This window comes from Nilaparvata lugens, chromosome 5, assembly GCF_014356525.2.
Source record: "Nilaparvata lugens isolate BPH chromosome 5, ASM1435652v1, whole genome shotgun sequence".
Lineage (NCBI taxonomy): Eukaryota > Metazoa > Arthropoda > Insecta > Hemiptera > Delphacidae > Nilaparvata > Nilaparvata lugens.
The window spans coordinates 54,520,313-54,546,899 of NC_052508.1; the positions used below are offsets into that span (position 1 = coordinate 54,520,313).

Consider the following 26,587-nt stretch of genomic DNA (forward strand, 5'->3'; position numbering starts at 1 on the left):
TTGTGCAAGAAACACTGAAGAAAGGTAGCATTTTCACGAAAATTTACAGCTTTTAAAATGGATATTAACAACTTATACATCGATCTGTGCATATATGATGGCCTCACAATCTAGTTTGTTGTGATTAAAGTTCTTAAAGCTCATTTGATGAAGATGCAATGAGATCTTGTATCTTTATTTGCACATCAACAATGATTTTCTTGTGGGAGTTTGTGAAATTTGTCAGGAAAAATATTGTTGACTCGGTAATGTGTCTGTGATACATTAGTGACGCGATGCTGTAATTATTATGAGCTATTGCAATTGAGTTATCTGTACAAATAAATCAATGTTGTAATCTAATCTTGTGACTAGATTGATTAAAAGAGAATGATGTTCTACTCTATTGAAACCCGAGAAATTCATGAAGTGTGGTAGGGGTAATGAGAGAATTTGGATATTGTTTTGTGAAAAGTACGTTATTGTTTATTAAACTTGAGTCTAAATGGTAATGTAGTAATTGATTGTGTGATGTATGTAGGTCTCTGTTTGTTTTTTAGAGTACCTAATAGAACTGTAGCTATGAAATACCGTATAGCCTATCTGTTAATTTCAACAATTTTTCTTCTGAAATCTCGCGCATCGACGAAGAATTATAACGCGTATTGAGGAGTGCAGCCGATGAAATACTACCCAACGAACAAACTTGATTGCGGATAAATTATAATAGTTTATTGAGTCTTTTGCAATGGTTCATTTGCACTTTTTTGTTTCGAGCTCGCCTTTATTCTATGAGAAATAATGCTTCATGCTGCAAGAAAGGGACCAGTCTCCAAAAGAAAACGGTTCTTAAGCACAAACGAACATTTTCCGTTGTAGACTGGAGGGAGAGAGAAAAAGTAGCTTTTGTGAGCCATTCATTACCCTGACTCAAGAAGGGTAGGTGTGAATATTTTGAAGATTCAACATTGGTCTATTCCAATATTTTTTCCATGTTTGGGGGAAATTTTAAATCTATTCTATGTTCCTCTGTTGTTCATCAGAGTTGATGCTTTATTCAACTTTGAAGTCATGGATTTATCAACCCAATTTTTCATTTACAAGCTACTATTGCCTATTCGAAAATTGAACTCATTATAGAAACTAATATTATGTGATCGTTGTTGTAGGCTATGATAAATTTCTCCTACAAATCTAAATTTCATAAATGCATGCACTTCTATGGGCTTAATTATTTTATCTTGAATAGAATGTGATCATTTTGTAGCAGCTAGGTGAAGATGTCTATATTGATAAACTATTTTTTTTCATATCTATGCATAAAATAGTCTAGTGTGATTGTCTCTAATTTCTTCCTTCTTACAAATAATTTGAAAAAATCGAACAGGTCTTCCATATCTTTTAATACTGTGATTAGTTTACAAGCTCATATACTATTTGTGCTATTCATTAAATTATAGCAGTGCAAAGTATTTCTAATTTGATTTAACCAATAGACTGATTATTATAGTATTGTGGAAGCATTCAACTTATATTCCAGTGATTGCATTAAAAGACTACAGAAAACATTAACTGTTAAATTTTATCAGTGGTCAAATTTCAAAAAAATTGGAATTGAAAAGCAGTTCTTTTCTCATCTCATAATTTTCTTCGTTGGTCAAATGTATTCTCAAATCAAGAGGTACAATACTGTACATAATGTATCAGTAAATCTATTACCTCTCCCCACATTGGAGATTGTTTATCAAATTTAAATCTTTCTTGAATTTTTATCAAAATTAATAGAATAATTTATTGTTGTTAATTCAATATAAATTTTTAGAAGACAATTACTTTATCAACTGTTGAAGATGATACTATTTTGGACAGTGTTCATTTCAATAGGCATCTTAGTGTCTACATTACCATAATAAATTATCTTGAATGTTCAAGAGAAATAAAAACAAATTTTCTTATTATAAAATGCAATAACTGTCCAAATGTTTGAAAGTATTGATAGATAATAGACAATTGATTGTTGAAATACAAATAAATGCAATTGAGCGATTTGAAGATTTCACTAAAAAACACATTCCTTTGATAGCTCCCTCTTTACTTAGACACAATTAATACTTCCCAACAGTAGGCTGCTATATGGAGTCAATTTCACTTTGATTCGAAGTAATTATAATATTTTGAAATTAAATCAAAATTTCATGGAATACGGTATTTATAGTCTGAATATTTGTATATCTGAATAATTGCAATCACACTTTGTAAAAATGTATTGCCTATTAATATGCATCCTTTGTTTTTCATGGATAGCCTAGCATGAACTTATAATATTTGAATAGCTTTTGATACGTTTGAACACATCGAAGGTAGCCTATTAAGCTTTGAAAATCATCAATGGTTTTAATTTATCCTAATCTTATCAATTTCTACTTTCGCCTAACTAAATGTGTTACAATATGATTAAATCTTGAATGACATTCATTAATAAATGGAGAATTGTTCGATTGGTTTTGGAGTCTGATCATGATAAAAATTAGTCATTTTTTCTATTGAAATTCCAATAAGATCTCTTAGTTTTTGAAAGGATTTTCAAATTCGGTAAGTACTTTCTATGAAAATCTGGTTGGCTGCCTTCTTCTACCTAATATTTCATAATTTTATGAATATTATTTATTTTATTTAAAGAATTTCGGGGCAAAGAATGGCTCAACTATGTTATTGTTAATTGCTAATTTAGACTGGACAGGGCAGTGATTGGCAGTGTTTGTGTCACGATCACCGCGCTCGGGTAACCGTGACTCGGAACCGTGATCGTGGCCAGTTCCCAGACCCATCATTAAGACACTGATGAGCATCATCATCATCTACAACAGGCCATAATACACAACACAGCGACAAACAACAACAATTTTCATGAATAACAGCATACAGCGAAAAAGAACATTAACAATCAGTTAGAAGCAAGCATCATAATATACATAAAAATTGTTATTGTCATTTCAAATTTGGTAACATCAAGACATTAATTGCAATTCCATTATAATATTAACTCAGAAGCTCCTATACTTGATTGAGTTTTCTGTTATCATGTTGATAAATAATAATGATTTTATATTAGGATCCATTTATCAGTCTAGTATATTTAAGAGCTATAGGTAGAGGAATTTCATTGATAATTTTTATTTGATAATATCCAATATCATCAATCAAATGTCAAACATTTGTTTAGAAGATTAGAATCAATTCAATTCAAATTCAAATCAAATTAACAGTGTAATTTTAACCTCATGATTCAGTGAGGAAATTAAATCCATGAAATTCAACTCATATAAAAAAGGTTCCTTCAATATAGATGAAAAATACTATACCGTAATAGTTTAGACTCTAAACTTTAGAGCATACCTTTAATATGAATAATTAATCAATTAATTCAGTGATTGAATGTTGATACTTCAAACAACTAAAGCTTCAACTACTTTATGATATTATAATGTTTAGTATAAATGAAAATTACAGTTCGATCAGTTGATAAACAATAAAAAGCACTCGTTCATCAAAAATAGTTTTCTAAAATAATATTATTATTTTTTTGAATTTAATCAGTCATTCATCATCTCCAGCACTACAAAAATATGAGAAATTGTATGTACATCATAGTAGGTAACATTATTATTTATTTCACCTTTCATGAACAGGCCTAAATAAACTATCTACCTCATATTTTTATTACAGTTTTAACAATAAATTGACATAAGAGTTGGAGCTTCTGATTATTCTTATCGAACAAACATAATTTAAATATCATAAACATCTTATTTACATCAATCATTGGTTCCATTTCAACATCAAAATCATGCACAGTCAACATGATGAATAGGGATTGGAATTAGAAAGCAGAGAAGAAAGATTTGAACTATAGAGCAATGAATTGAAGGGAAATGAATGGAAATAACTGTTATTTCATAATAAAATATATTACCATTGTTGAATTAGATAGTAAAAATCATATTAGGCTATTATATATTGATTTCAGTTTCTATCCTTTTTAGTTCTACTATGCGTAGAATTCCAAATTCCATCAATAATCTTAAACAATTTTGAAACTCGATTCATTTTTGATGAATCCTGGCAACAAATAATATTTTTGATTCATGGAAAAATAATATACTCTGAATTACTGAGAAATCTTGTATGAATTATTTTTTGTCAGTCAGTCTGTTTGAATTTTTAAAAATATTGGGGTATAGAATTTTTTGAATGAAATTTATCTCTCTGCCATTATATGATTATATGGGAGTCACCAGAGTATACCTTTTAAACCAACAAAGTTGAAAAATGAATGTGCTGAAAGACTCCGTGGAAATTCCATAGAGTTAGTTACAATATTCTCAGGATGAAGAAACAATGATGTCAGCAGAAGAAGAGGGTCATACCATTAGCACACACACACTTAGTGAGAGAGAAACGCATAGGCTGAGAGCAAAGCTTCAAGCTAGCTTGTCACATGCAATATTTCCCACTTAATCAAATACATAAACATTGAACAGAATTTATCAATTGAATGGGAGTTTTATTCTTGTTATTTGGGAATTAATGGCTGCAGGAAATTCTAGTTAAAAAATTATAGGATTCTAGAATTTCTAGAAATTTCTTCACTAGATTTCTAGTGAAGAAATACACACATATTTCACTTTTGTGTTACTTTTCAAGTAGGCTTATTATCTCTATTGGCCACTAAGTACGATATAAAATCATCGAAAATTCATGGGCGTTTCTCAATACTTGAGTCTACAAGAAAATGATCAGTAGACCTTACAATCCAAATATTTTCCTATAGTACTCACAAGTAACCCTTAGGTGATTGGAAAATTCGATGAAGTGTAGGATTGAAAGGAAGATTTTATAAAGAGTCACACTAAGAAAATTATCTTTGTCAAGAATTGAAATTCATTTTTATATTTTCTATTCAAGCTATCTGATGTTTTAATTTCATCTTATGTATATTGACGTGTCAGTACACCACTCATATAAAATTTTGAAATTAATATGGGACTGACTTTTCAAAACCATCAAATTGGCTGATCAAATTTGATTGATTTTTGTAGCCGTAAAAAGGTTTGACTCCTAAATGAAATTGGTTTACCCGATTGATTTTTAGAATATTACTGGCTGTAACTGATATATTATTGTTTTCAATTAATGTGAAATAGTTGATCAAAATTATGAGATTACGATACATGCGATTGCGATAACATAATATGACAAACTTGTGTGAAATGTCGATTGATTCTTCTCCGCATAAACGAGAGAAAAACACGAAGGAGAATTTTCCAGGAGAAAAGACAAACAGATGAAAAGGATAGAGAGCAGGATGAGGAAAGACAAAATATAATAGTACAAATAAATTGAAGTGTGTGAGAGAGTTACAATTACTTTCAAATTCCTACTCTAATGAGAGCGAATATTCTCTTACTGGAAGAACAAATTTTATGTCAAAATATAGTTATATTTGTGAATTTCTACGTTTGTTTGAAATATCAATAATTATGTTTTGCTGTAGTTCTTGTAAATAGTGAATAATGTAAAACTAGGCACGTAGTCTAATCCCAAAACATAGGAAATTATGAAGAGAAAAGGTGCTGTATAGTTTTGTAATTTTTAAAGTTTCATAACTGGATATTTTCAATGTTTCATAGTCGAGCACTCTAATGAAAAGTTGTAAGTAATATAAAGAAATTTCATAAAATTCTAGCCTGAGTGGAAGGTCTCATTATTATTTGGTGTTGAACCAATTGAAATTCATTTTCATATTTTCTATTCAAGCTATCTGATGTTTTAATTTCAGAGATAGGCTATCAGAGATACGTTGAAGAGTTAAATCATCATAGATCTATTAGTATAGGCCTAATGGATAAAGTAAAACATCCACATTCTATAACTCTATAATAAGATCTTGGAACTGGTGATATCTGGTAATAGAAATGAACCAAATAGACAAAAAAATTGATGCATCCGAATTCTAAAAAAAACATTAGAAAAACTCCTCTCAGGAAGCGCTCATGATCAATTTGGAGGAATCATGAAAATCTGGTGGAGAATATCCATTCTATTGCAATAGTAATATTAGTTAATATCAATTATAATTATTATTATTAAACGAAAATCCAAATTAAATGCTGTAATTCACCCCGAAGGCTTCTGCTACTGCAAATATTGACAGCAGGGTAAACATCAAGATGGATATTCAGTAGCATTTGAACTCTATTTGCAGTAGCAGAAGTCTTCGGGGTGAATTACAGCATTTAATTTGGATTTCCGTTTAATAATAATGATAATTAATTCATTAGCATTTGAATAATTGCAATATCTCAGTACCTAATTAATGATAATTCGTATTCTATGATCAAAATATTTCAAATATACTATGACATTTTATGCACCTCATTATCTCCTGTCTCCATTAGAGGGAACTTTCTCCCTCTCTCCATTAGATTGGATGTGAATCACAGCTCGATAAAATAGATAATGAAATTAAACTGTTTATAAATTATTACCAAATTGAATGAAATAGTTTTATGCATTTTCCTGACTTGTACTTCCACAGAGTATGTAGCCTAGACGCCAGTTGGAAATAATTATTATTTATGAAGGTTATTTTTTTTGGAAATTCCGAATTTTTTCTAAAAGTAACATAAAAACGGGTACGGTAACCAGTGAGAAAAAGTTATTGAAATGAACAGAATGGGAATATAATTTGAACTAAATTAGGAAATTGAAGAAGTTTTGGGCAATAGCCTGTTTTTCTTTTCCGGTCGTTGTATTGTTTTTGCTTTTGCTGACCTAATAAATAAATAAATAATATATATATCTGATGGACTCTAGAAATAAATTCAATTGAAATCGGGTAGAATGAGATGGGGGCGGGAGAATTCCATCATAGTATTCCCTGGAAATTGGGAAATGTCAAACACACGATTTATACGTTGGTCGTTAGCACAAAACAGGCACTTGTATGTTGGCCTGTCAAATACAAGAGAATCAAATGTCAGCACTGATAGTTTCAGTCATGAATGTAGGTAGTATACCCATCCAATTTATAGTAGGTTGGGTCAAAAATGTGATTCCAGCAAACTGTCACATGTATTTTGGGAGCCAGAGACTGCAAGTGAAGTTGACATGCGAGTAAAAACCTTGGAAAATGAAGGGCAGATCGTGTCTTGTTAAGAAAGGAGGTCAAGAGAGACGTGAGTCTGACAGTCGCTGGGAGGATGAGTTGACCAATAGTGCTTGGACACTTGTTGCCCCACGATCAGGTAGTTTAGTCTTTTATTTCCTTCCCCTCATCGTTGCAGATTCACTTCCAGCCATCCCTCCTCCTCCTCCTCCTCCTCCTCCCCTCCTCCTCCTCCTCCTCCTCTCCTCTCCTCTCATAATCATCTCACCCTCATCACCTCCACCTCATTATCCACCATCTAAACAAAAGACTCATTGCCAAATTACAGTCATTGTTGTGTTTCACAATGTGGAAATCAATATTGGCATCCTTAAAATTGCTAGCGAATTGGTAGAAAAAACTGGGGCCGTCGTTTTACTGTGGAAATTTCATTGGTAGCTAATTACTGGATTCAAAGAATCACTTAGAGTCGGTCTCCGAGCTCGGGATTCAGCCAAGTTCTAGACTTTTAACAACTGGAGCCAGAAAATTAGCTTTCCGAAACGGGGCGTAGTCGTAAACGTTAAAATTGAATTTCGACAAACTAGAAAATTAAACACAGATTAAAATAAAGAGAAAATAGTGTAAAGTTTCAGCTATTTTGAATTATTTAGGAAGGCTTCTTTTCTTCAAGGAAAAACGTTTCCAATAAAATAATGAGAAAATAAAAGATTATCATAAAAACTACGACAACACCCCGTTTTGGAAAGCCAATTTTCTGACTCCAGCTGTATAGTCTTGAAAATTACCGAGCTTGGAAACCGGTCATAAGAAACTTGGGATTTCACGAATTGATCGAATAGATAATGAGTTGTTCAGGAGACTGAAATTACATGCATACTCATCGGAAATTATCAATATTATAGAGGGATGGATTTTTATCCAACATGATTATGTTCTAGTTTGTGATATTATTCATTGTAATAAGTTGAAATAAGCTTTGAGTGTTGACACAAAGTTGAGTTTCCACAGTGAAGTGTTGATCACTCAATACTCCACTCTGTACATATTGTTATTACGTCTTGTAAACAAATTGAGGATTGTAGTGGAGCTGCAATGAATATTGTACATTGGAAAGAATTTGTTCATGATTTAATCGATATTTTAATATCTGAGATTTGTAGCAGTTAGAAGGAATGTTAAGCAAAGAAATCTATAATTGATTTACAATACATTTTATTCATTAAAATTTTAGAAATTATGATTTTATGCAGTGGAACTTGATATTTTGGAGCTCAAAATTTATGTGTTTTCATAGAATTATTTTGTGAATTTGAAGTTTGTTTTATGTTTTTACGGAAGTTTTATTATTAATCTATCTAAATTTAAAATTGTCTGTTTTATTCTGATTAGTATATTTACATACATGTGTTTTTGTTGATTTGTGTATTTGTGTGTTTTAGTGTATAAATTGGAATGGACATAACCTAAATAGTATTTGGACGATTTAAGACAAAATTATGAAATTGAAGAAGTTTTGGGCAATAGCCTGTTTTTTCTTTTCCGACTACTGTATTGTTTACTCTATCCAATAAATAAATATTAAACTTCAGCCTTGTAAGAGAAGTATGAAGTAAAAATAATTATACAAATTTCTATCAAATGGGGGGTTCTTGAGACTGATCTACATAACAAAAAAGATTCAAGAGGTTTGTTATTATAGCCTACAAAGGCTATGATATTCTCAGTCACTGTCAATCAATGATTACAATTGATATGCGAACAAATCCAAATGAGTTCATTAATCCCGATAAGTATTTATCCCCTGAGTCTACAAACTGGCTTTGATTTTCGGTTGCTTATGGTATGAGGTGATTAAAGTTTGTAACAGGCAACTGCTGGGTAAACATGAACTCGAATCTAACGTTCATTGGTGATATGGCAATTGTCCCGAGAATACACATTGGTAACAGGCATGACACAGCTCTGTCAGCCCATGTACATTTCTACTGAGGTTTAACCTGTATTGTTGAGCTCTAATTAGAGGAAGGCTGCATTCTGGGTGGGATGGGTTTAATGGTGTGTGTTTTCGTTGGCCACACTGGGACACAAACTTGTCTCTAGTTGGAGTGAAGGCTCACACACAAACACACACCAACACACCAACACAGACATTCGCAACAAGTGTCACCTCATCAAACACTTTATACAACGAATATCTCGGCTTTATGAGGGCGATAATCTTTTCAGTAACATTATAACCAGTAAAGTGTCTCCATTCCTGATAATTGAATGTTGAATCAATATCCCTTTTTAATGTCAGATAAAGAACGATGAATTCAACTCCACTGAGCATATTACGTTAAAAGTACTGTGACAATAATTTTGACACTACCCAAGAGAAGGTTATCATGCATTGTGTACAGATAAAGCGCAAGAGATAATTTTTTGATTTGCATGGAATGAATGAGATTGTTGATCGATTCTAAACTGCTATCTATTGAATTGGCTATCTTTTTCAAATTGTTTTATGAAATTTAATATAAAATTTATATATTTTCGTTCTTTAAGCCTATCTATCTTAGTCGTTAGCCACATAGTATCTTAGTATCTTAGCTACAGTAGACTGTTCTTGCCTTTATCCCTTTCTACAGATGGCAATAAAATTGTCAAATTATTGTTTCTTTCTTTGATCTACTTATTATTTCCTCGATTACAGCTTACATTGAAGTTTGGTATCATCTCCATATTTCATATCCCAGTTATAATTCCATTAATTTTCATCATTTTCTCTCATTCTTCCCCTGATTACGATTCCCCTTAATACATGATACTGATAGGTGAATTCGATTTTTCGCCTCGATGCTACTTTCTGGCTTAATCAATTTTTTCCTGTTTACCTAGGATTATTTCCTGTCATAAGAAATTCAATCTTTCTCTGTCATTTTGGAAGTTTGTCATTCATGAACCTACTATACCTATCCCATTCCAGTATCCCTCAGAAATTTAAGATAATTTTATAGTTTGTAAGATTGCTTCAATTATTTTCCTCAATTTTATTGGATCATCCAACCTGGGTTCAATTTCTCTCTCATGGACTTGTCGAACCATCAGTGGAGTCTCAAACCATTCACTACATATCGGTTCAGCCTTGACTCCATTAGAATGCCTTCTTATTGTTCTGTCATTCAACAAAGCTGAAATGTCACCAAACCGTGACACACCGATGAAATTGAGAATCGATGTTTTGAAAGCTGAGCAATAACCGGAGCGTTTCATGCTCATTTTTATTTGTAGATTGCGTGATTTGGAACAGTGAATGACGACGTGAAGCAACAAAATTCCCTTCAATTTTCCGGACGATTCGACTGTGACACTTGCCAGGCAAGAAAACAGCTGGGATGAAAATTGAAAAATGAGTGATTCAAGTGAATCACGAAACCGAACCCTGGCCCGGCCTGATAACAATTCAGAAAGAATTAAAGGCTACAAAGCCTTTGTATTGGTGTAGTATTCAATAATAGAGTTAAAGAGTTAGTAAAATAAATTAGAATTTCAAGAATTGAAATGAATTTATTTTTTGACCATCAGTAATAAGAATAACACCCCAGTACCCTCTTAAGTGACTGGCTATGTTCTTCCTATTCAAATATACTGTCAGTAGATGAAGAACATAGTTTCATGATGGACGGTTTGAGTATAGACAACCCAACAAGGGTTTAAGTAAGACAATGCTTTTGATTTGAGAGAGTACTATTTCAATATTTCAGCTTTCAAGAGAATATCAGTGTTGAATGTATTACTGTACGATTTCTACACAGTTCATAGAGGTTTAGGTAAGAACGAGAGGTTTAGCTGAGGAACGAAGAAGATATTTGTATAAAAATTATATAATACCTCGGTAAGAATGTGAAAGGTGATGAGAATTTCATAAATTATAGTCTAACTACATTTTAAAGGCCATTAGTTTCGAATGAAGAAGATTGTATGATTATTCTTCTCCTGCATTATATCCCGGTGTTAATTAATCTAGGAATAATATGGAAATACGTTCTACTCCTTTTTCAAATTCTAATAAGATTGTCATTCGAAGTTGAAAAATATATAAAAGGGGTGTATAGTCAGTCGGCATGATAACGAAAGCCTAGAAGGGCAGCAATCCTGTCTTATTACTACAGCGTTGCCATAGAAGCAATACCTCAGTCGGAAAGAGAGTCGGTATAATCGGAAGTCGGCGGAGTGTGTATTTTGGCGTGATGAGAAGTGAAAAATGTTACAATGCAGGGTGAGAGAAGAGGCATATGGCGCCGGATAGGAGTGAGTTGCGAGGAGAGAGAGGGAGGGGGTTAGTGGTCAATCTCGAGTGAAAAGGGTTTGAAAGAAGAAGGGAGGAAAATGCTTGTCGAACGGAAAATCGAGCTGACGTCACACTCAACCAGAAGAAAAAGATGCTGGTCAGAGTGAAGGTCTTACTTAACAAACCACCAAGGGGCCAATCACTCCTCAGAGCAACAACAACAGGCTCTTCCTTCTCCCTTTTCGAGTAACGAACAACAATCCCTCTTGTTTGTAACCCACGACAAATATTTTCGCAATATCACCCTTCTCAATTTCCATACTCTTGATGAATTTTCATAGACTTGATAACAGGCCTATGTCTCGACGTAACATCTTCATACCCAGACTTGATAACAGGCCTATGACTCGTAACATCCACTACATACTTCACTTATAACATGGCTGTCTACTAACTTCCCAAGTTATGCGAGAAGAGCCTACAGTTTCAACATTGATTTCTCGAATTCTTTTTACAATTTTTTCTAGTCTACCACATACTGTAATTGAATTTGAGTTTAGAAGTTTACAGTGGAGTAAAAGTTTTGAGTTTAGAGTTCAGAGTTCAGAGTTTAGGAATCTAGAGTAGAAATAAAGTTAATTAAGACTTTTTTACATTTTTTGTACCAAATTACATTGGTTTTCAGATGTTCAGAATAGAAGTTTAGAATTTAAAGTTTAGTGTTTATAGTTTGGAAGTTTAGATTAGAAGTGAAATTAATAAAGAATATTTTTATAACGTTTTCTGTACCAAAATTAATTAGAAGTTTAGAATAGGAATAGAATAGAATAGAATTTAGGAATCTACAGTAGAAATAAAGTCAATTAGGACTCTTTTTACAACATTTTATTAGTTTAGAGTATAGAGCTCAGAGTTTATAGTTTGAAAGTTTAGAGAAGACGTGGAGTTAATGAAGACTCTCTCCATAGCATTAGTACCAAATTGAACTGAAGTTAATCGAATAAATGACAAGTTGAATTTGGGAAGTTATCACAAAACATATTTTCAGGTTTGAGAGGTATTTAGAACCTTTAGGATAATAATTCATTGAACATATTTCTCATGAGGAAATGAGAATTTAGATGGCTATGGAAAAGATAACGATCAAGTTCAAACCATTGTTTGATAAGAATTAAATCTATTGTTTATGAATGTATTTGCAAGAGAAAGCTTATCACTTCGACCACCTCCTGTTCTATATATTATGACATCTTGCTATGTTTAAACTTTTGAGTCCCGCTATAAATTTCACTGGGAGACTCCAATGATTACCATACGGTCCTGTAAGTTAAGACGGTATTAATGTCAGTAGTGGAAATACATGCAGGGAAAATTCGATTTGCTGGCAAGGGCTATTAGTCATGGGGGTGTACCGTACCAAGTCTTAGCAAGACTCTTGCCAAATGGCACATGCTCGTGCCTGCTTGCCCGTTGTCTCCTTTCTCTTAGCTACTATGGAGCACTGAGAGTGGGGAGTGCCTTGTGTTATCTGCCCCTATTGGCAACCTCCCGACTGCCCGACAAAGTGACCCAATTCTCAGGGTCACATCCTACGCAGGGTAAGCACCCAACTCATAACTCTACATAATCAACAAAATAACACCACCCAGCTCCATGCCTAGAATACTATTAGTTGGAATTATTGACTGATGTAGGTGAATTCACTAAAAATAGTAATTACAATTCTTATTTTGCACCCTCAATTTTAAGATTTGAATTATTCGTACACTGAATATGCCACCAAAAGTGTTGACACATGTTTGTAACTTTTTAGACAATATTCTAGTGTTTTATTATTAGAATAGTTACTTCAGAATCAATTATTCTCCTATGGAAGAGTGGTTACGGTATAGGCTAGAGTTGTTTACGATAGTAAAAAAATCGTGAAAATGACTGGGCTCTAAATAGAAACATTTTTCACCTTTCTTGTGATTACTGATCTTACAGAAAAAGTTTCAAATAATTTCAAACCCCATTCACCAAAGAATAGTGTAAGAAAGAATAATATCTCTCAAGAGCTTTTGTGAATATGATATCGCATTATCCAATTTCAAATTATTTTGTTTCAATAAACAATCTCAATAAATACAATTCACATTTATATTAATCCCTTTAGCTTTTAGCTAGATTTAGCTTTTAACTTTTGAATACAAAATCGAATCAATCTATTTTACTCCATCTATTTTAATCTATTGAAAAGTGTGCAGCCCAATATAAAACAGTTCCAAGATCTTATTGAGCTCAAGCAGTACATGGATGACTGACTCTAAGCTAAGATGGTCTCCAAGGTTTTCACTAATTACTTCATGCAACTGGAGTTAACCAGTCATCGATTGATTTGGAAATAGTTTGGTGTTTGGGAAGGTATAGAGGGTATGAGAATATAGTTTTATAGCTTATATTGATGCTGCAAAATGTAACGATATAGATTGTTGAGTACGGTTTTTAGGGATACGATGCGAGTTGAAAAGGGACTTCTATTCTCATTTTTGCACCCAGAGACAAAGGAACAGCTCGATTACTCAAACTAAAGACTTTGTGGTTTTACGTACTTTGAAAGTATTAACAATATTCAAAAATGACGCAATACTTTTGAATAATTCTGAAGTTTATTTGAATTTTCATAGCGTTTATGAAAATATACTGACTTTGCTATTTTGTACTGGAAGGGAATGTGGAATTGGTGATTGAACTACCTTATTCCTTCGATGAGATGGAAGTCATTCAGTAATCTACTTGCTATCTCTGAACAGGGTTCATCTTTTCAGAGAATCTGCCAACGAATCTCACTGTTTTGAGAATAATTCAACAAACATTATAATACATGTTTAGTATCAATTACTTATGTTTTGAAAAGAACTCAGAAATCACGTACTTAATATCCCTGAAACTCGGGTGGACTAGTGTCTGAACGCATCATACTCAGCTGACATTTACTATAGAAAAGGGTGTGAAAGATTTATTGAGTCAATCGTTCTTGTAAAAAAACAAAATCCTACTCGTAATATTCATTTTGTTTCAAGTAGAAATCAGTAACTACGTTTTCAATAATGGAAATCATAGTCGATTTGATTTGATTTTGAGTCTAATCTAGCAGCTACGACTCTAATACTTGAGTGGTGTCGACGCATCATACTCTGTTGCTTTGTACCAGGGATTTGGATGGAGGAGGGAAGGAGAGGGAGTAGGAGTGACGAGTTACTGACCCGGGCGGCAATGGAGGTGGTGGGCTTCTCGAGAAGGTCCCACAGGAACTGCTGATAGTGCGCGCACTTGCCGTCACCAAACTCCTCCTCATCTCGCTGACGCAGCGATTCTGCCTCCTTGCGCATCTCCTCATGCACGTGCTCTTTCCGCTGGTGGTACTTGTGCTGACAACAGGACTCCAGGTACAATTCGTCGACTCCCCAGTATTCGAGGTCGTCGCTGAAGGCTAGCACACACATCTCGTCGACCAGATGCAGTTTGCCGGTTCGGTAGAAGTTGAGGATGGAGCTGAACGACTTGGGGTGGCGGTCGAAGAAGTACTCGTTGTCGATTAGGGAGTAGTCGTCGCACAACTCTGTGATGGCCTCGTGTGTGTTGCAGTCGCGCAGTCGACCCAGGCGTGTGTGCGGGAGTCGCTCCAGTGTCCTCCACAGCACCTCGTGCTTCACCTACAATCACAGACCACACTAAATTCAACTGTATTCTGATGTCCAGTATCCATACAGACCACACTAAATTCAACTGTATTCTGGAGAGTATACTGAGGTCCATATGCACCATCTGCATTTGATGATAATCTAGGTTCACCAGAAGATTTAAAACTATTTTAGGCCCGTACGCAGATGCTCGGTTTAAACGAACAGCTGACATTTCTCCGTTAAACGGAGAGCCCTCAACCATCCTTTGCTGGATTTAGTATTCAAAGGCAAATAACAAATCAATAGAAGAGCAGAACATGGAAAATTGGAAATATTTTGCAATAAATATTTATAAGAAATTTGAAGAAAAACCTTCGTTAAACGGAGAAATGTCAGCTTTTCGTTTAAACCGCGAATAAAACACACTATGATAAGGAATGCAGTCATATTCACAAGAAAACGTGGTTTAGCGTTAAACTTGGATGGTGAATATGGCCCTTCACCAGAGTATAATACCGTAGAGTAAATATAACTTACGCAATAATGTATGAAATGTATTATTTTGACGAATGTATTGCTCCTAAAAAACTCGAAAGCCATTGCAATAAAATGATCTATCTCTGGTTGCATTCATAATAATGTGTTGTATTCCGGGTTTAAACAAATAGCTGATCAATCTCTCTTAAAATTGATGTGGTGCATATGAGCATGGAAGTTATTTTTACAAGCCTATCAAAAAGTGGTAGACTTCATGGATTCTTGCTTAAAATTACGTAATTTGCAAATGTTATTTGCTAACTATGGCCTCAAACTACTGGTACGTCTCCGTTCATGAGACGAGCGAAAAATAATATTCTTGTACAACTGTGATAGAATACCGTTGACTTTTATGGAAGTGTTCACTGATTTTCATTTTGACAATGCGTGAAAGATAGGTATTATTTCTCAGTCGTCCGCCTCGATAGTAAAAACGGAATCATATCTTCACGGAAATAATTCAATTGAAAATGTATTATTCATTCTTGATCTGATTTGTATAAGTACTCCATAACTAGAGTCGTTGATAATCGTATAAGTACTCTATACTAGAGTCGTGAGAAGTTATACTCAGACAATAATCTTCATGAATGATTCCATATGGCTTTATAGATTGAATGCTGATCATGACGAACCTTTAACTCGATTATTTTTGGGTGCCACTTTGTTAACAACCGTCAACAATCCCTCCTTGGTTTGGTAATCAAAGGTAAATAACAGGTCAAAAGAAAAACAGAACATGGGGAATGAAAGTAAGCTGCAACAGAAATTCATTAGATACTAGAATGAAAGCTCTCTAAAGAGGCCTTTGTAGGAAGATATTGAATTCTATATAATTATAAATAATAATAAATGAAATTACCTTAAATACAAAGTCTATGTTTTTCTATTCCATTTCATATCTTGAATTCTAATATGCCTGTACAAATTCAAGTTTATCAATCGTGTTGAAAAAGTATCGGAGTTACTTGCAGAGAAAGTTCAAGGGTTTCCTCCAACTAGTCTACTTAAGACAACTTTATCTGTGACATCGATCTAGACTAATCTCATGCAACTAACTTCCAGATTTTCAAAAAAAGGTCTTCTCATACTTTCTACTTTCACAATTTTCTACCTACTAGTACACTGAAACCACTGGAAGAATAAGAATAAGTTTAAGGCTAAGGTTTATATATATGAATGAAATATATTTTAAAAAGTAGTTGGAAAAATTTTTCAAACAAGACATATTATTAATTCATTCCTATTCAGGTCAACCTGTCTACCCAACAGCAATTTCTAACTAACTAAAACCATACCAAGGATAAGTAAATGTTTATCACAGTGGAAAATGATCATACATATTGATTTAATACAATAGTTCTTTTTAATAGGGATATTATTTACAGTACACTACTATTTAGGTTTGTATTACTCATTAATTTACAGACCATGACACTGACAACAGGTTCAACAAAAATCTATTTCTCTCTCGGTTTTATATTACGCATGATTGAAATGAATGAAAACAAATTATATTCGCAGTCAATTCGTCTCTGGGTAGACATTTTCACTGATGTACACTCTTATCTGAATAAAATAAATAAGCTGGGACTTCAGCTCCTATGCATTCGACCAAATATCAGCGTTGTATGGTTTCACCCTGATTCTTGAATTAGATATTGCTGTGCAATTTGCTGAAATCATGAGAATTAAATTGTAAAACAAATACGATGGCTTATAGCCTACACCACTCATATCTGAAATCAAAATACAAGCGAATCATCTTTGAAAACAAGAGATATAAGACCTTGTGAATTGCATTACTTGTTAGGTAATATACTGTTCTTAATTATACCAATAGTACTATCCCTGTTCAAGAAAAGCCGAAGGTAGGGCGAGGGCACACGAGTCGTCAGGGCAAGAAGTACTCCACTTGGCTTAATATCAGCTGATTCCCGAACGCCAACACAATCAGCTAATTGGAGAGCTTCCAGTATTAGGGCCAAGCCAAGTCACTCTAGGAGTTTTTTCAGGCGTTTTCAGACAAATCGCCAGGGCAGGAAGCTCTCCGATTGGCTGATTGGGCTGGAGTTCAGGAATCAGCTGATAATTAGCCAAACAAAAAGCTTCCTGCCCTGACAGCTCGTCTGAAAACGCATGGATGAACGCTTTGTGTGCGTTGGCCCTATTACTGGAAGCTCTCTCATTGGCTGATTGGGTTAGCGTTCGGGAATTAGCTTGTAATTACCCAATCGGAGAAATTCCTGTCCGACCGACTCGTCTAAAAAGGGCAGGAAGGTCTCCGATTGGCTGATTGGGTTGGCGTTCAGGAATCAGCTGATAATCAGCTCCCTGCCTTGCCGTCTGAAAACGCTTAATATTATATGGCCCTATGTTTAGGTGACTTACGCCTCCGACGTTGATGCAGACACGTCGGTTGAGCGCCTTGGAGCGCATGATCATGAAGGGCTCCGGGGGCAGGGAGGACATGGAGCGCGAGTGGGCGCGCAGGAGCGGGGGCGGCGGCGAAGGAAAGCGGACCTCTTTGGCGGCGGAGGCGGCGGCGGCGGAAATGGCCTGCTCTAGACCGCCGCCGCCTCCGCTCTCCGCTGCCGCCCCCATGACCGCCGCTACATAGCTGCTGCTGTCGGCCGCCGCCTCCGTCATCACGGCCGCCGCCCCTGCGACTGCCTCCGCCGGCGTCTCATCGCAGCCAACACACACCAGCTGCTGCTGCAACACACCATCTCATCTACACTACTACTCTACTACCTCAAACATACTTAATCATACATAAACCATCCATTCACTAAAAACTAATAAACAATACGATACAAAATTATGTACACTAGTGGCCAAATAAATGGTAGTAAAAACACTGAGCTACACAACTAAAACTTGAATCCTACCTATCAGTATAGTTGGGTTTACATTAGTCAGGTTTACCACTACCACCGTAAACACTGTTTACAGAGGTAGTGGGTTTACTCGAGGTATCAAGCTATCATAACCTCAAAAATTTATACAGTAGAGCACCGATTATCCGGACTAATTGATGCATTACATTGTTCGGATAACTGATAATCTGGATTTTACTCTAACCATTAAGTGTAGACGTAGTCAAAATTTTACAGTCTGGTGCTTACTAGTACGTGCTGTATGTAACACACCATGTTGGATAATTCTTAGGCGGGATGCACACCGGAGAAACGCGTTTCGTGAAAAAAGTTTCAGGAAACATGAAACGAAAGTTGCTCGCAATCGACTGATAAGATTAAGCAGGGAACGTTGTTTTGTATGCATGCGCGAGTGAAACGGATTGCATGAAACAAGTTTCATAAAAGAGGGCTTTACGAAATGCGTTTCTCCGGTGTGCATCCCGCCTTAAAGTATCTCAAATCTCTTATTTATTGAAATATTGTACTGCATTTCGATTGCGGCGGTCCAATTAACCGCTTGAAATACAGAATAGGTAAGTTCATTCATAGATAAGTTTGATTCACTTTCTAGTTCAAATATACACATGTTGGATAATTCAATGACTTACAGTAACTCAAATCTCGTATTTATTAAAATATTGTTCCGGATAACCGGTCATTCAAATAACCGATGTTCCACTGTAATTATGGAATGAAAAATGGTTAAAAATCTAACAAATCTCATAGCCGGTTTCGATCAAGACATTTTAATATGGTCAACAGTCCAATTGAAAACTTATGTAGATAATATTGTCACAGTATCCTCAAAGTAAACATTCACTGATACTGATATGTGTGAATCCACCTTAACTGGAGTAGAAAAAATTTAGAAGGTACGGTCCTGGTATGTTAGCCCTATACACAATATTTTAGTAGTTATTTTAGTTAGTTTTGTAGTTAGAGTTCAAGGCAGAGAAACCGGGAGAGTTCAAGAAGTTGATTAATGGAACAGGCAGAGATGAATACAAACTGAAATGAGGAAAAGAGAAGAGGAACAAGTAGAAAAAGAAAAAAAAGAAAAGTTAGAATGTTGATGTTGTGTGACCAAGGAAGAAATAGGTACCGTAACAAATTCAATAAACCCAAAACCTGATCATTGAAGTTGATCTTTGATACTCTCTATTCATGGAAAGAGACACAAAATGAAGAGAAAAACTTAATTGGTGGTCGAGAGAATTTTTAATTAGTGGAATGAAACTTCAATAAAATGTAATAAATGTTGCAGAGCATTGTATATTATCAGCTATGAGTCAGTACAATTAATAAACTTCCAGTTTAATTTGATAAATAATGCCGCCTCAACAACCTAAAAAAGTGCACTCTAAGCAGATAAGCGTGAACTCGTGACCTTTCGCTTCTCAGATAATAATATTATATCAAGATAGAAATAATTCATCGATTGGAGTTCAAATGCCAAATTTAATTCACTCATAACGAAATGGTTCAAATGCAATTTATTAATAGCTTGAAAGTCAGATGCATTTTGTTTTATGTTACTTCCGGTGATATTTTTGACATTTTGCTATTTTGAAACATTTTGAAAGGGAACTCAGCTATGTTGTCTAACAACTATTTCCAAGTACAAAGATGCGATCTTATATACTTGAAATTTATCCATTTAAACCGTTAAACGACTAGAATAATTTCCATGCAGTTCACATATGAATCAATGCCTTAGCTTCTACGGTCACCAATCCTAATCAAGACCACGCGCTAGGACTTCAGCTCAATCAATATTATCAATAATAATTTTTCATTGATTGCATCATCATATAAATGAGAATGTTACACGCGATCAATACTCTAACGGAAGGTTTTAAATTGCTTGAAACTAAGGAATGTAGGCTACATCGTATATACATTGAATAGATGCATTTCAGATACATTGATTAAAATATTTTACATGATCAATAGAGTATTGAAAATATCAGTCATAAACGATAAGTAATGTTTTGTGAACATAATCTCAGCTCATCCATGCAATATTGCCCTCTTTCCATGGTAATTGCTATCTCCAGTAGTAATTCATTATTTTACTTCTGAGGCCTACAATAGACTTATGCGTTAATTCTGAGGTCTGGTATAATAAAAATAGATGTCATATGGGGAAGTGAATCGAACTTATACAAGTACTAGCCGTCAGGCTCGCTTCGCTCGCCATATCCGTCCAGCCAGGGGGCTCCGCCCCTTGGACCCTCGACTGGATCGTCCAAAAATGAGATCAGCGGGATCGCTTCGCTCGTCTGCATGTAGACCTCAGCGGAACCTTTGTACCGAATTCTGGACCCCCGACTGGATTGTCCAAAAATGAGATCAGCGGGCTCGCTTCGCTCGCCTGCATGTAGACCTCAGTGGAACCTCTGTACCGAATTTGAACGTATTATGACAATTTGATCTCGAAAAACACCTGTTACTATATCGGCGTATCTTTGGCGAAAAAATTCTTCTACCTCAGCTAAACCTGTGTACTGATTTTTTTAAATATATTTCCTTCAATTATTGAAAAAGGTGAGGAAACGCAGAAAAGCTGAGAAAACGCTAATTTTGGGAGTATCTTTGGCGTTATTTCAAATTCCTTCTAACACAACATTATTGCACCCCAGCTGAGCTTCTGTAGTGAATTTGAACATTTTCTGTTCATTCGTTCTCGATAAAGCTGAGAAAGCGCAAAAAAAAAAAAACGCTGGAAAACGCAGATTTTGGGTGTATCTTTGGCGTTATTTCAAATTTCTTCTAACACAACATCATCGCACCCCAGCTGAGCTTCTGTAGTAAATTTGAGCATTTTCTGTTTATTTGTTCTCGATAAAGCTGAGAAAACGCTAAAAAACGCAGATTTTGGGCGTATCTTTGGAAATTTTTCCAAATCCGTTCTTATTGCGCCTCTAAAGGGCCAATTGAACACACCTTCCAAATTTGAAATGTTATGTCATATTTTTATCATATGTTAGGACGATCCAGTCGGAGGTCCAGACTAAACGTCTGGCTAAACGGATATGGCGAGCGATGCGAGCCTGACGGCCAATAATATAATATTCCCAGGAATAGCTCTGATTGAAGTAGCAGTACCCAATCAAGAGACCCCCAGGTTCCTGTTTATACTATCAATAATCTAGTAGTCAAGCGTGTTGATCAATTTAAGGACCTTGGAGTGTATTTTGATTCTGAGCTTAAGTTTCATTTTCATTTGAGAAATTTATGCTCCAAGGCGTGCCAGCAAATAGGATTTATTCGCAGAACTTGCTCTCATTTCAATGAAATTTCAGTTCTTATTCTGTTGTACAACTCACTTGTTAAAAGTTTGCTCAATTATTGCTCCGAGGTGTGGCATCCTTATCTAGTTTCTCAGAGTGTGGAGATTGAGAAAATCCAGAATAAATTTTTAAGATTTTTGTACTTTAAACACTTCAATGCAGTTTGTCCTTTCAATTACCCAACTTCTGATCTGAGAGTAATGTTTCAAATACAATCCCTTGGGGCATCGCGTAACTGCAGATTGCTTGTATTCCTGTATAATCTTTTAAATGGAAGGATTGATTCTTCTTACCTTCTTTCTTTGCTTAACATCTATGTCCCCCAAGTGGCTCGGCGTTCCAGTTTTAGGTTCCAGCTTCCTCAGTGCAGAACCAATAATCACTATAATTCTCCAGTTAATCGTATGATGTGTCTTTTTAATCTTTGTGGAGCTCATCTTGATCCATTTCATTTGTCAACTTTGCAGTTCAAGAAGGCTTGTGCAGCCCTATACCCACCATCTTTCCGCCGGTAATTCTATGTAGGTTATTATCTTTTTTTGAATCTTCTTTTCTCTTCACCCTGGTCTCCATAGTCATCATCATCATCTTCATTGTCAGAATCATCTCCAGCATCATCATCATCATCATCAGCATCTTCATCTCTCATAAAATTTATATAAATTTCCTCTTATTAGTAATGATTTTATTTTTGCATCTCTTTTTTTCAATTAATTTTATCTAAATTCGCATTATATTATTCAGATTTTGATTATCATTTTATTATTTTTATTTTATTTTATTTGTTTTTAGTTTATTAGTTAATTTTTTTTTAGTTTATCACGCTTAGTTTTATAACTTTATTCAGTTTTGTAGTTTGCTTTTTTGTTATTTTTATTATTTTCAGGAGTATATTTTATTTATTGTGTTAAAATATATATTTTTAAGAAATTGATGTATTTTTCTATTGTTTTGATTGGGGAGCAATTTTTGGGGCTTGCACTGTATGCGCCCATATTGTAATTAAATAAATAAATAAATAAATAAATAAATAAATAATCTGAACTCAATGGAATTATATTTTCATTGTGCCGGTCTCTTTTACTGACACTGGTGTGTAGCAATCCAGATTCATAGGCTCTACCAGAGAAAACGAATACAAAGATTGTTTATTCTTTGCCTTTACATTTTCTACGCCTTCATTGGAAATTTATCTGGTTGTTAGACAGTATCCTCCAGCCCAGTACTCGATTGGAAGTATCACGCTGACTGAAAATTGAGTTTTTATGTGCTCTTGATTCTATTGTAGCTGGGCTTGAGTGTGTACACTCTAATAAGCACAGCTGTAGCTCATCTTTCTACCCTTTAGGATGGTGACCTTTGCAGATTGTAGGGGTCCGGCCGTGACATTTCGGCTGAACTTTTCTGTTCGCTTTCTTCAATGATGGCGCAACAAACCACAAAACTCCTGACATCGTTTCTCACACCTCATTATTACATTTCAGTCTAATTACCCAGTCCAATCCCAATTAAAAAGAGAGTTTGAGCGATAATCTGAACATCATAGTGACAGTTAGATTGCTATCAGTTGTGGAAGGTTATAGTATCTTGTATCATCTCTGAATTCATTTTTAGTTGGTATACAGGCATGGAAAATAAAAAAATTGATTTCTCAAATGAATATTTTTTGTTGAGGGTGATGCCCACATAAACTTAAGTCTTGTGCGTGAATTCTTGTATTATTGGTCTAAGGTAAGGTAATATAGTATCTTGTTGAAGATGATATAGATCTTGTTATTAACAAGATGTATGTTATCCATCGAGAATCGATAAAGATCAAAGGAAATGTGTTATGTTAATAACAAAAGCCTCTTTTATCGCATTAACTTTTGTTAATAACAGGTTACCATCTTCCCCGCAACCCCATCGCCCAGCATCTCTACCCTACAACTACGGCTGTTCCCTAATAACTACAGCTGCAGACAAAACACGTGACAAAGTTATTAACTTTTGTAGATAACAAAACTAGCAGTCAAAAGAAAATGTTATTAATGTTGAAAACTTTTGTTTTAACTGTGGTGTAAACGCATTATAAATTCATTTACATTAGATGAGATGAAGATCATTATGTAAATGATCACACACATGTTTCAATTCAAATTTGAAGACAATTTTTTGCTTTATATCATAATATGAATACTCTCATTGAATGAAATCATATTATGGAATTCAATTATATCGATAACAAGATCTTGTTAATAACAAGGAATTTTCTGTTAGAAAAATTAGTTATTAACTTTTGTCAAGAGAAATTTTTGACGATTCAGTCAAGTTAATAACTTTTTGTTAATAACTCGTGTTATTAACTCCGGTGTAAACGCAGCTTAAGACAGTCACTCTTAAATTCAAATTTATTTACTAAAATGTACATAAAATGCATCCACAGAGATGTGAGACCATCTGAGTATGGTTGCTATACAAGCATAAAATAAACATTCAATTTCCCAAATGTAAATTTTTCAGAGGGTGATGCCCACATTAACGTCAGTCTTGTGCGTGGGATATGGGAAGGATGGTGATGATGAGAAGAGAGCTACGACAACTCTAGGTAGTTTGGATCACTACACAATTGGATCAGTCCACAATTCTGGGTGGATTCCAAACTATCGAGATATAGTTATTAGTTGTTGAATGATATTTATTAGTATCATTCATGTATTTCAAGGGAGTTGGCTCCTTAACTTATCACATTTTCAATGGTAATAGTCAGCGCAGTATCTCAACTTATCTCAGTGATAAGATACCAGCATAAGGACTGAATTATTAAACCACTTGTCAATTACTTGTATTGTTGTCAAAGTTGCTATTGTTTTTATTTATTCATGAAGCCTGACTCATTATAAATGCAACAGCATAGTTAAGCGCGTTATTGTGATAACAAATAATTGTTTTCAGCGACGAGGTGGCCGAGTGGTTAAGGCGTTGGACTGCTAATCCAATGTGCTCTGCACGCGTGGGTTCGAATCCCATCCTCGTCGAATCTTTTTTTGAACGAGAGTAGCAAGTTCTTACTGATGACTAGAGCCTCGAGTTGTTGTCCGTTTGTGGGTTTGTTTATTCGACGATCACTCTCCATTTGTCAATCAACTTTTCGAATTTACAACCATTTCTCTTACTCATTCTCTCTAACTAATTCTTTGTACAGATCAAGTTCGTTGGCCAACGAGATCGACATAATCGTATTTTCCTAGGAGGAGATAATTTCTATAGTAGTATTTACTATGAACAAAGTTCCTTACATCGACGCGCAATTGAAATTTCATGAAAATCTGTGGCCGCGTTTTGGCGAAAATGAGTGTCAAACAAACATACACAGTAAGATACATAACATACTAACATACATACATTCTTCTTCTTCGCCTCTCCCCAGTGTGCCTTTGGGGTAGCCTCAGTCCATTTTCTCCATGATTCCTCATCCATTCTCTTCATCTCTGAAACAGTCTTTCCTCTTCTCCGTCCTATCTCCTCAATCCGATCCTCATATGAACATCCCACCTTGAACATCCCACTGTTCTCCTTCCTTGTACTCTTACATTAACATACTCTTTTGTCTTGCAATCACCAGCATGATTACATACACACATACATACAGAAATACAGACATACATACAGAAATAGAGACCGAAGAAAATCTTGTCAAGTTGAAGCACTCACTAAGGTCACTAAGCTCGGTCAATAAAAATGTTTGAGGAGACTGTACGTTACTCTTCGAGCTGATGCGAAGATGTATGCAAAAAGTGTTTTCCCTTAATGAACACCATCAACGATACTGATTTGATTTGTAAAGGAGTGCTTGCCAATGAAACTGCCAGCCAGGTTGGCCGAACCAGAGATGAACGACAATATATGTTTCTCTGCGGTCGAATGGACTAAAGCAGATTTCCCACATTACAGTCTCAGAGTCCGTGTCCAGTTCAGTGCAACTTCTCTTCTCATGAGTATAACCAATACCTACTATTACTTTAGGCCCCACAACTGATCTCTAATAAACTATGACGACATCACATGTAGATCATCGATGATCTACTTAAATTTTCCACTCACACTTTATTTACACTGTTCTTCCACACTTCATGTAAACCGTTGTTTTGTAGAATTGAAGCTCTTTCTTCTTATCGCTCTTATTCATTTTCGTTTCAAAGTATCATCTTTCGAAAAAGTAAAAAAACCGTTTTAAACTTTAAAACCGTACGGAAACTTTTGAAATCTTGTTATAATTTCCGCAACAATTAGGTACACAGCAGTATCCCAATGATTTAAAACCCCAAATTCATTATTACTTTTCACAAACAAATATTAGAAGAATGATAAACAAACCATATTCATTGAAATGGAACACCGTGAATATTGAATTTGTAATTCCAATTTTGTTGATTACCATATCAGATGTGATAACAAGCATCAGCGCCCTTATTTCGCTTGCTTACCGCCAGTAGATCATCGATGATCTACATGTGATGTCGTCATAGTTTATTAGAGATCAGTTGTGGGGCCTGAAGTAATAGTAGGTATTGGTATAACTTATATTGGACTATTCATACTCGCTCGGCCGGGCTGAGTGGGAATAGTCAGGTACTATTACTTCAGGCAATACCTACTATTACTTCAGGCCCACAACTGATCTCTAATAAACTATGACGTCATCACATGTAGATCCATGATCTACTGGCGGCAAGCAAGCGAAATAAGAGCGCTGATGCTGTTATCAC

At 34.9% G+C, this 26,587-nt stretch overlaps 1 protein-coding gene and 1 non-coding gene across 22 annotated transcripts in view; one reads left to right on the top strand and one right to left on the bottom strand.

The window, feature by feature from the left end:
• Window positions 1-26,587, bottom strand: part of LOC111056280 (potassium voltage-gated channel protein Shab) — a 127,648-nt gene that overhangs the window by 38,845 nt on the left and 62,216 nt on the right. For 12 of the 21 annotated variants that reach the window (XM_039428788.1, XM_039428782.1, XM_039428787.1 and 9 more), the window contains 2 exons: window positions 18,017-18,340; window positions 14,669-15,118 (listed from right to left, as the gene is read on the bottom strand). In XM_039428788.1, the coding sequence (XP_039284722.1) occupies window positions 14,669-15,118; window positions 18,017-18,274 (708 nt within the window). In that variant the 5' untranslated portion in view covers window positions 18,275-18,340. The remainder of the gene's footprint in view (window positions 1-14,668; window positions 15,119-18,016; window positions 18,341-26,587) is intronic. The other 9 variants (XM_039428785.1, XM_039428789.1, XM_039428783.1 and 6 more) reach the window with 1 other exon arrangement.
• On the top strand, window positions 24,775-24,856 carry Trnas-gcu. The gene has a single exon. It is a non-coding gene; the product is annotated as a tRNA-Ser (tRNA).